Source organism: Myxocyprinus asiaticus, chromosome 34, assembly GCF_019703515.2.
Source record: "Myxocyprinus asiaticus isolate MX2 ecotype Aquarium Trade chromosome 34, UBuf_Myxa_2, whole genome shotgun sequence".
NCBI lineage: Eukaryota > Metazoa > Chordata > Actinopteri > Cypriniformes > Catostomidae > Myxocyprinus > Myxocyprinus asiaticus.
Genome location: NC_059377.1, coordinates 29875582 through 29886800, shown reverse-complemented (window position 1 = coordinate 29886800; position 11219 = coordinate 29875582). Strand labels below are relative to the sequence as shown.

General features: G+C 35.9%; 1 protein-coding gene across 2 annotated transcripts; it reads right to left on the bottom strand.

Moving 5' to 3' along the window:
• Positions 1-428: 428 nt before the first annotated feature.
• LOC127425515 (transcription factor AP-2-epsilon-like) lies at positions 429-10831 on the bottom strand. 2 transcript variants are annotated; one of them, XM_051671596.1, is made up of 7 exons: positions 10249-10831; positions 7593-8045; positions 5820-5874; positions 3481-3712; positions 2490-2608; positions 2040-2178; positions 429-1193 (listed from the first exon to the last, which is right to left on the bottom strand). In XM_051671596.1, exons 1-7 carry the CDS (start codon positions 10291-10293, stop codon positions 932-934), a joined length of 1305 nt encoding a protein of 434 aa, XP_051527556.1. In that variant the 5' UTR covers positions 10294-10831; the 3' UTR covers positions 429-931. The 2 variants fall into 2 exon arrangements, with proteins under 2 accessions (XP_051527556.1, XP_051527557.1); XM_051671597.1 differs by lacking the exon at positions 10249-10831 and adding an exon at positions 9220-9361.
• Positions 10832-11219: the final 388 nt, after the last annotated feature.

Sequence of the window (11219 nt, the reverse complement as noted above, 5' to 3'; positions counted from 1 at the left end):
ATCCCCCTGGGTGTTCAATTTGTATCACACTAATTTTGTAATCATGCTAGATTTGTACCACACCAGCAAGTCCGTTTATACACGGTAAAAACAACCTAGGTATTTAGGAAAATATTCTCAAGTCATGTTGAGATAACTGATCAAGTTTTGCACAAACCTGTCTATGCTAGCTTTAGTGTAAACACATTTTTCAGTTACACTTTTCACTCAAATTGTTATGATGATAACGCATTGATTTTGCATATGTTTAAACCTCTCATCCACACTGGAACAGCGTTTTCGGAAAATAAAATGTTTTGAAAATGCTCTCCGTTACCACATACTTTGAAAACGATGACGTTAGGAAACTGAAAACGGATTAGTGTGGATGTGCCTTAGACTTTTGGACACCGCTGTAAGTTTAAAATTCACATTCTAGGGCAGTTGCATACATTTGTTTGTTTTGCTTTAATAATATATTACATTTACATTGCAATACAGCAATAAGAATAACAGTAACATTGATAATAAACATACAACATGAAGTACAAAATGAAATTTTCAAATTAATTTGTCAAAACCTAATTTACTTTACCACCCCCATTCTTAATTGTCTGTCCCATCTTTCTTTTCATTTGATTGGTTTCTGGGCTGCAGTCTCCAGAGAACACACAGAGACCCCATGTAGGCCTCGTACAAGTCAGTCATCTCGTAACCAAAGATCCAGAGGGAGTTTGTTGTCCACATGTGGCACGTATCAAGAATTGTGGCATTTTCTGCAGCTCTCAAGAGACCCCAGATTTCATCAGACAAATAAAACTAGTCCATACAAGCTTGTGTCTCGAAATCTTGTGGAGGACTGATAAATGAGCCCAGAAAAGCACACATTCATACACATAAATACGCTCATACACTCCTAAAAGTGAGGGAGGACTGTCTCTCTCCGAATTGTTCATTTACGGTGCTTCAGTTCTTTGTCGTGGTGGCCCTTCCCTCCTCCCTCTCCTTTATCCAGCAGTTTTAGGGCCTCTAGCAAGTAACTCTGGAAGGCTGACAGGGCAGCGCAGATGGCGGGAGTGCCGAAACCATGGGTGAGGAGACTGAAGTGGGTCAGGCTGCTCTGCACCCCAGGCTCCAAGCAGGGGGTGGGGCGACTACCACCCAACGGCGACCTGTCCTGTGACATCAGGTCCACAAACTCCTTGCAAATCTCCCTGTAGACATGGAAAGAGAAGTGAGAGTGTGTACGTCACTGCAATACCCCAAAATCACCATTAAACTGGTGGTTATATATAACAAAGCAATTATTATTGCATGTTGAAAGATGGTCTGCTAATGATTTGCAAGCGCATAAGTGGTAATTAGAGAACTGAAAACAGATTCTGTGCCATTAAGTAGTCCTGAGTTATTTTACTATAGCCTATATCATCTGCAATTTCTTCTTTTTGTTGATTCAAGTAAGTGGGATATCAAAACACCAACTTCCTGATCTTATTGTGCACAATTCTTCAGTAGATGTATTGTACAAGAAACATTTTTTTGTCTTTGTAATCTTCATCAAAATGTAATAACTTGACCCACCTCTGAAAAGATTTTCGTTTTCGGACTTTCCTTGGCATTATGAATATGAATAGTAATATGAATAATTATAATAATAATATAAATACCTGTATATCTAAATAATATATATATATATTAGTTGAATACTGTTGCACTCGGAAATATGTCATATTATGGTAGTAAAATAGGTTGGAGATGTCGTTTCATATTGAGTTTAAATACTGTTTCGTGACATTAAAAGATGTCAGTATTTAAGAGGGCTTGCTTAAGGGTTTTTCTATTTAAATAATCTAAACATTCAAATATGTCTCTAGGATATCATTTAAATTACTTAATGCAAATAAAAAAGGTTTTTCTTCCTCTTAAGCTTTCTAACAGCAGCACACAACATTTTGCTTTATAGAGAAATCCTATTCCTTCCATCCCTAAAAAAAAAAAAAAAACCCTGAGTAAGTAAAACTAACTGTGATATAACCCCAACCACTATCACTAGTACTCACTTTGTGGCCAGCAGCATACTGTGTCGTGTGGGCAACTGATCTGGGTCTGTCTGTCTGCACAGATATTCTGCTGTGGCCCGGGCAGGAAACTCTGTCTCGCACACATATCCAAAGTCCCGTGCGAGGTGAACTGCCTCACCTGAGAAAAGATCGTGAAGATAGATAAATTAAACTTCAACATGCTAACTGAAACCTTGAGGTGATAATGGGCTCTAACATTTGAAAATGACTCCTTGCATTGTGTTACAATTTATATTTATAAGTTAACACTCCCTGGGAGGTTATGATTTCGCATTTACATTAACATCTACATCTGCTTACCAAAGTGACTGATAATGTAGTGCATATGCTGTGTTTGACAAAATTACTGCAGCAGGTATGAGGCAGTATGTCAGCAGTAGAGATAATCTGATAATGAATGTGTCTGTATTTTATTAAATGTTTCGTTACCTTCCACCAGAGCTGTGAGGAGTGTGACATTGGCTGCCTTCCGGCGACCGGCGGGCAGATTGAGACCGATCTTCTCCAGACGTTCTCGCAGACAGCGGCCTCCATTTTTTGATTTGGCTCTGAGGGAAGAGAAGTAAAAAGATTAACACCTCACAGATGTATCCTAAACATCTGCTATGCCTTTAGGCAGCACACCTATATCCTTACACCATCAAAATAGAGACCTTAATAGGCCTAATATTTAGATCTGGGAAGTTTTACCACACATTTCTGCAATATTTGAAAACATTACTGTTTCAAAGACTATCCTTACTTGTTTAAAGTAGCTCTGGTAATCATTTGACTGAGCAAATTTTATTTTATTATTCTTCTTTTCTTTATTTTTTTTTAAGAAAACCATAAATGCAACAAAACAAAACAACAGTCCTACCTAGTGCTAATCTACGTACGTTTACATTGTAAAAGACCTGTGTGGTTTTACCTCACTTTTGTGCAATATTTGCAAAATGCTACTTTAAAAGGATAGTTTATCCTGTCATCTTTAATTCATCATTTTCCTCAGTTCCTATTCACTTTCATTGTATGGAAAAAGACTGAGGCTAACATTCTGCCAAACATCTCCTGTTGTGTTCCACAGAATAAAGAAAGTCAAATGGGTTTGGAACAACATGAGAAAGAGATAATGAAAGATTTTTAATTTTTGGGTGAACTATCCCTTGTTTCTGTGAATTACACATGTTTGTAATATAAATGTATACATGTATATGTATGTTATAAATGTTTATAATACATGTGTTATAAATGACTATATTATACATTTGGGACTCATTGCTGATAATGAGACTGAAAATTGTATTAGTTGTGTCTGATGCCCTTAGATAATATTATTTCATAATTTGCATATGAGTGACCCTGCGCATTATTCCCAGAGCTCTCTCTCTCTCTCTCTGTCTTTCTGCCTGACTTATCCTCCTTCCTCCCTTCCATTTACCTGCGCAGGACTCCTCCAAGCAGCGAGGCATTGAGGCATTCAGGTGGGGCCAGGCGTCTCTGCACCTCTCCGACTGTGACCTTGTACTTGGAGGTGGAGCTAAGGAGGGACAGGCGACCAGGAACAGAGCAGAAAACTTCCGCAGGGTTGGACACACCACCCAAGCCAAGTCCATCTTTAGTGAAGGACAAGGCAGAGACCACTGAGCCATTTAACTTAGAAGGGACAGGAACTGTAGAAAGAGATAAAAAGTAATATAGGTACAATGTTGGGTAAGTTACTTAGAAAAGTAATCCACTACAAATTACTTACTACTACTCTAAAATAATAATCTGATTACTTTACTGATTACTTCATTGAAAACATAATCACATTACTAATTACTTTACTTTTAAGTTACTTTCCAAAACACTGTCACAAACATTGTTTTGTTTTTCCGCTCAAAAAATTCAAAATAATGTATATTTTGTCATTGTCGCACACCCTTCAGCTGTCACAGAAACGCAAACAGATGTAAAAATAAATTCCTATTTTAATTGTATGACACATAAATTTTAGGCTATATTTTTTAGAAATATTTGTAACCCACGTAATGTACTTAAAAGTACTTTCATTGAGAGTCAGTAACTGTAATTTGATTACAGTAAATTAAAATGTAATGGATTACACTACTTTTTGTGCCCTAAAAGTAAAAAGATTTCAGTAACTAAATACTTTGTAATCCAATTACACCAAACACTGCTTAGGTATGTGTGCCAGAATTATCTTATTTAAAACAAAAGTGATGGGATTTATAAAAATGTGATAATTTGTGCTTTTGGGTTCAGCCTTCTGTTATAGAAACCTTTTTAGTCGCAAGACTCTGTAGGATAGTTGTGCGCTCTCCCACAGGTTGACATCTGTTGTCTCAGTGACAGTGTTTAATTTCTGTTTCTCACTCTTATTTTCAAACGTGTGTTGCATTACCATTGGGGAAAAGCTTTATTTCATCTGTTGGGCACACAAACATTTTGATGTTTTGTTACACTTGTGATTTAAGTTTTCTGCCTCCTTTTAAATGAAGCCAAAGATTCTAATGTAGAAAATAGCTAATTTTCTTAAGGAAAATCAAAACAGAAAATGATGCTTTTAGCTATTTTAGCTATTTAACTGTTTTTAAGCGGATTGTAGCCATAACCATTACCTTTAATAAAGATTTTTTCAGCCGTTCAATGTTTTTTACTCTCCAAAATATATTAAGACATAAACCTTCATTGAAACTCTAATAATGATTAGTAGTCACAGAATAACAGAGTTCCATTGGCTTTTAATTTGAGCTCAAACATCTTTGTTACATCCATCCCAAAAAAACTTAATTTGTTTTTATGAGATTAGCCCGTGTGTAGCCGCTTAATCGCCTCTTTTCGTATCTGTGTGGGCTGGATTTCCAAGCGCACTTCAATAGCAATAGTGAAAATGCAGTTTACGCGTGTATTAGGAAAATCAGCTGCATGGGTGTACATGCATGAATTTTACTGTGTGCACAGAGCATATCTCCTCCCCCTTTCTGTGGATTGGCACATGACGCATGGTGTTACTGTTTATATCATCTATATCTCTTATTGTAGAGGTAAAATGCTCTGTAGTGTTGGCTTTCTACTCTCCGTGGGCAGTGTGGGCGTCTTCGCTACGCCCTGCTGTGCAGCACTGATTTGCGGACACAAACGGGCTCCAAGCGCACTGCTGCGGAGCTGGATGCGTCTCATATAAGCTCCGAGAGCAGATCCGCTTATTCATGTGGGCTTTGGTTTGTTCTCGACAGAGAAATCTCCATATACCCATGAGCATCCAATTGATCCATTCTGTTGCTTGCTAAATACGCGTTATTCTTATGGGGCTACTGCTCTAAAATCAATGCAAAGGTAATTGATGAAAGCATGCTGTACTGCACTGAGTCAGAACAAAGTGTTTTTAAATAGCAATTCTTATTAACTATCCACTGACTGTATTAAAAAATATATATTTTTCTTTTAAAGTGGAAAGAAATAGTGATGCTTTGAATTCTTCATAACTTTATTATCTGCCCTCTTCCTCCACCTCCCTTTCATCTGTCTCTAATCCCTCTCTTTCTCTCATATGACCATGAACAGTTCATTAACAGCAACTGCCTTAAGGGTGAAGGCAGAGGCAGAGAGTGCTACAGGATTTCTTGACTTCAAATGAAATTGCAGAGCTGAATTATTTTGTATGTTTGTGTGTGTTTGACTGAATCCTTTAATGTATCATGGCTGAGCACCACTACATAAAATCCTTTTTTAGCTGCAGAGGTCACCCTCTCTTTATGAACCACAAACTCTCACCTTTCTTAATAACAGAATGGTCCAGGATTCCCAAAGCTGACGCTTCTTCCATACCCTGTTAAAACAAAATAGCTTGCCATTGGTTCTTAGCGTTTTATGATTTTCAGTCATTCTTCAGCGGCAGAGTAACTAGCAATTTGTTAAATTATCACTTTTACATGAGGGCATTTGAGACTGAGATATGAGGTGAATATGGGTAAGACTCGGTAAAGTATAAAATATTTCCATCAAAGTACTGACTATGAACATGTAACATGTGTATGCCCATTATTAGACTCATAAATCATATAGCACTTATAGGCTACTGAATCCTGTTGTGCAGAAAATATCATTTTTAAAGCAAATTTATGTGAGTTTTAGAGGACAAAATATTATATATATTTTCATGATTTTAAAGACAAAATAATGATTAAAATATGATAGCCGACAATGTGTTCCTTTGTTTAACCTAAAAAAAAAAAAAAAAAAAGCACTGCTAGTTTTGCAAACATAATTATAATTATCTGAATAGAATGGATGATAGCCTACATATGTGTACAGCTGGTCTACTAGATTTTCTTTTAAATCACATTATACTGTAACATAAAATAACTGTTTGAGTAAAACAATAGGCTGTATAATAGCCTACCCTTCGATTTGTTGCCAATATTTGTCGCATCTGAAGTCGCAGAACTGACCGAGTAATAATAGGTTATACGCTTATTTGCATCTTATTTATGGCGAGTTAAACTATGACACTTGTTCCCGTCTAAACTCAGTTCTCGGAAATGCTGCTGCATATCATCAAAGGGAGTCGAGTTGTTTGTTGAATAATTGGCCGTGGAAACCGATTGGACGCGCTATTAGTTTCCTGACAGATAGAGTGTATTAACTCATTCTGCACCTGCCTACTACAGTGAAAGAACAACCATAATTCATAAAGCAACAGCTTAAAATCAATTGAATTAAATCTGAATCTGATGCTGAATCTTTTAGGCTTCACGTTGTTGTCTGTAATTTTCTTTCTTGATTTCACAGGATCTGTGATTAAGTCTTTCTAATAACGGGGTTTTTGTTCTATTGGTGCCTTGTTTCATTTATCTTTTATTTTATTTATTTTATTTTTTTACCAGCTTTTTGAAGACTAAACACAAAATTCGCGAAATATTTTATCCGCCATCGTGCGCAAAAATATGTTATTTTAAACTGAAAAATGTATTTTATAGCATATAGGGGAAAACCATTTAGTAACCGTTTTAAAGAACGCATATTAAATAAAATTATAAAATACATTATTAGCCTATTTTTTAGCTTTAAATATTTATTAACCGTTTCATGTAGGCCTAATTGACATTTTATGAAAACTTATCATTTATTATTTTCCATTTATTTTTTTATTTTATTTTATTTTTTTGAACACGCAGATAGTCTTTTAAGAAAAAGTTACATGAATAATCTATTTAAATAAAAATAAATAGCCTAAATACATAAAATAGGTATATTATAAAAAAAAAGCTAAATCTAATCTGTGCAGCTTTAAAATAATAGGCTAAAGATCTTAAAATTTGTTGAATTACTAATATGCCACTTAAACAAATTTATACATAATAATATTATAACAACTTCCGACATTCTTTGACTTTTTTTTTTTTTTTTTATCACAACAACACAAGTAATTCCAGGATTTACTAGTTTGTGTTTTGATAGAACGATATTTTTGTCTAGCTCGTGACATAGTTGACATTATCGTCTGTTAAACAGGAGACATTTCCAGATGAAAGTGGTTAAACTCACTTGAATGTCGTCCAGACCGTGATGACCCACTGTGTGCATTCCCAGAGGGCCTTCTCCCAGCCCAGCTGCTCCTTCACCCAGTCCATGATGATGGAGCAGCCGCGGTACGCCCGGATACTCCCGCCGCGGGTCTAAACCCAGCGCCCGGTGTGACTGAGACAGAAGCCCCGCGTCCTCCGAGCGCGAGCGCTGAGAGTGCCACGCTGCCTGCTGGTGCTGATGGAGAGAGTTGATGGACGGATAGGGATCCGTTAAGTGCGGATATCCAGTGTCTTGACTCTGGGAGTAAGAGAGAGAGGATTGGGGGTATGGAGGTGGAAAGTAGGGTGGCTGGAAGTCAGAGGCCGGAGCGTGGCAGAGAGGGGGAGCCGAGGAATAGGCAGCCTGGTTTAGCGAGGAAAGCTGAGAGAGACGGCCGCTCGGAGAGGAGCTCGACAGCCCGTCGGCACGGTCCTGTAGGGAGAAAAGACATTTAGTTATCACGGAAATGTCGATATAATGTCCACCATAACACTGTCAACCTGTAGCTCACCAATTAGTCTATACAACCGTAGCTGTAAATTACTCAATGAAAGTAAGCCTACTGCCCCATTGAGTTATACAAATTACATTTATGTCTTTAGTGGAGCTACTTTCAAATACCGTTAGCCACTGTTATTACCACCTGCTATTTTTTGACCTACATGAAGGCTAATATGTGTGACATATTTTGTAATGTCAAGTGTTACCGGAAAGATTAGCCCACTACAATTGTTTTGTATATTAATTTAATTTAATATACGGCCTATAATTTAGTTTAATTGTTGTTAAATAAACAAGCCTATATGAGTATTCATTACAACAATTATAAAAAAGAAAAAAATATAATTAATTTCTTAATAGATTGACTCTTTCGTGTCATGCTTTTATGCTTAGTTACACAAATACAAAATGAAATATTGTTTTATAGGATTATGATAGATGGAAATAAGACACTTAGGCCTATAACAATGTTTCTGTTTGTACTTCTAATTTATCAGCTATAGGCTATTTTAAGTACAACAGCATCATTTAAACAACTGAAACCCTATAACAAAATAATGTGAGACTTCTTTATTTTCTCATGTTTATATCCAGTGTAGCATTTTATTATGTTGTCACATATAGGCCAATATTCTATTATTTATTTATTTGCAGCTATAGGTCAAAAAATCAATTTGGCACAAACTATTAGCTTTTCAGCTTCTGACTGAGAGAAGCATCATCACGTGTGGTAATAATAAATAAATAAAGTGTCTGTCATGCTTTTTTTTTTTTTTTTTTTTTTTTTTCAGTAACAGAGTTTAATGATTCTCTTTGTTAAAAACGCAACATATAACGCACAAGTCATTGCAAAACAAAGACTAGTCTGTTATCTCAGTTTAAACCAATGGCAGCATGTGACATATTTCTAATGACACACTCCAGCACAGTTTAGTTCTTCCATATTATGCACACACTTAACACTGACCCCGATTACACTTACCAGTAAACGCTTGATGCATCGCATATATGAGCTTTCAACCTCAGCTAATATCACATGACAATGATCTTAATGAAGAGTCAAACACATCAGACCGGAGTAACTTTGCATCATTGTTAAACTCACCATGGTCGAGTAGGTGTGGACTAACATCTGGAAATATGAGTCCGAACTCCAATATACTTATAGCCTCTTTAAAATCTATCAGAACATAAAAGTTTTCTCATAGATGTAGTATAACGTGAACGTGATCCGCTCTGTAGATGCTCTATATCAGAGTGTCCCCGTTAATCACACTCCAGCGCTCTTATAGCTCCACACTATGGGGGAGGGGTTGAGAAGACCACCTTAAAGGGACATTAATTAATCCCTTTAAATTAATTCATCCACTTCATTTATTTAAAAACAAAAAACAAACAAACAAACAAACAAACAAAAAAAACTCTTTATGTGCAGTATTATTCTTTTCTGGTTTGTTGAAACATTTTAATGGTTCAGTAACTTTATTGTTAATTTTGGAAGATTTCAAATAATTTATTGATATTTCCAGTTGTAGCCTATGATTTTGTGATATTTTGGAATAATAACGTTACTTTGTCTGTTGTTTTACCATTTCTGATAATGAATGAAAACACAGATGCAACTGTTTCTACATACATATGTATATTTTATAGTATATATTGGAGTAGCTTTATTATAAACTCCAAAACACAAAAACTTCCTTAGCTTAACTACTAAAATATAACCAGAAAAAATATTTTCATTAGGTATTAATAAAACAAGATCCACTGCATGCAAAACCAAAGCAAAAGGTAACAATTTACAACAAGATTTTATTTGTTTACATTAGTAAAGGCATTAATTATCATGCACTAACAATACTTTTTTACAGCATTTATTAATTTTGATAAATTGTTAATTTATGAAAACACTGTTGTTCATTGTTAGTTCATAATGCATTGCCTAATGTTTACATACACAACTTATATAAAATAATAATAATAATAATAATGCATTAGTAGCTTATATGTTGAAATGAACATGAACCAAGATTAATAAATGCTGAAAAAGTATTGTTCATTGTTAGTTCATATTAACTAATGTTAAGGAAAACAAGTAAAGTTATGAAACTTTCAACTGAAAATACAAGCCTACCTGTAAGCAATAAGGTTCTGTCTTTGTCCGTGATTTCCACAACATGTTTTTGGATAAAGTAATTCTTGAACTCAAGACAGGAGAGAGCAGACTATTCGCGCTGCGAGCGGAGAGAGGTGCGGGAGAGACACTGGAGTTTTATTGACAAAAAGAGATACAAGAGTTGAGTGAGAGAGAGAGAAAGACGTAGGCTGATGGGCGGAGGATCAACTGATGCAGTCTGGGAGACAAAAAAGTGGGGGCAAAAACCAAATGCGATCCTGATTTTGGGTGGCAAAGCGCGTTGAGAAGAGTATACGCGCAGACAACGGCTGTGTCTAAAAACCTAGTGAACTGTATATAGCCTACAACGATTTTGGGCATCATGGGGGCGTGCAGCACTTTTGATAATGATGACCAAATCGATGCCCAAAGAATGCTGCAGGCGCCTATACACTCAAAATAGTAGGCTACCATGATAGTAGGCCTGCCATGTTTTTTGGACATGGTGCCATGGTAGTACCATAATATTCTTTGAAAAATACTTGGAGCACAATTAAAATGCATTGGTACATGAATGTGGCAATCATTCAGTACCATGGTATAGGCTATGTCAAAGTATTGAAATAAAGTGCATTCAGAAAGTATTCAGACCCCTTAATTATTTTCCACATTTTGTTATGTTGCAGCCTTATGCTAAAATGTTTTAAATTATTGATTTTTTTCACATCAATCTACACTGCATACCCCATAATGACAAAGCAAAAATCTGATTTTTGATAGCTTTGCAAATTAATTAAAAAGAAAAAACCTGAAATATCACATTGATGTAAGTATTCAGATGTTTCTACACTTTGATTGGAGTCCACCTGTGGCAAATTCAACTGATTGGACATGATTTGGAAAGGCACATACCTGTCTATATAAGGTCACGCAGCTGAAAATGCATATCAGAACAAAAACCAAGCCATGAGGTGAAAGGAACTGCCTGC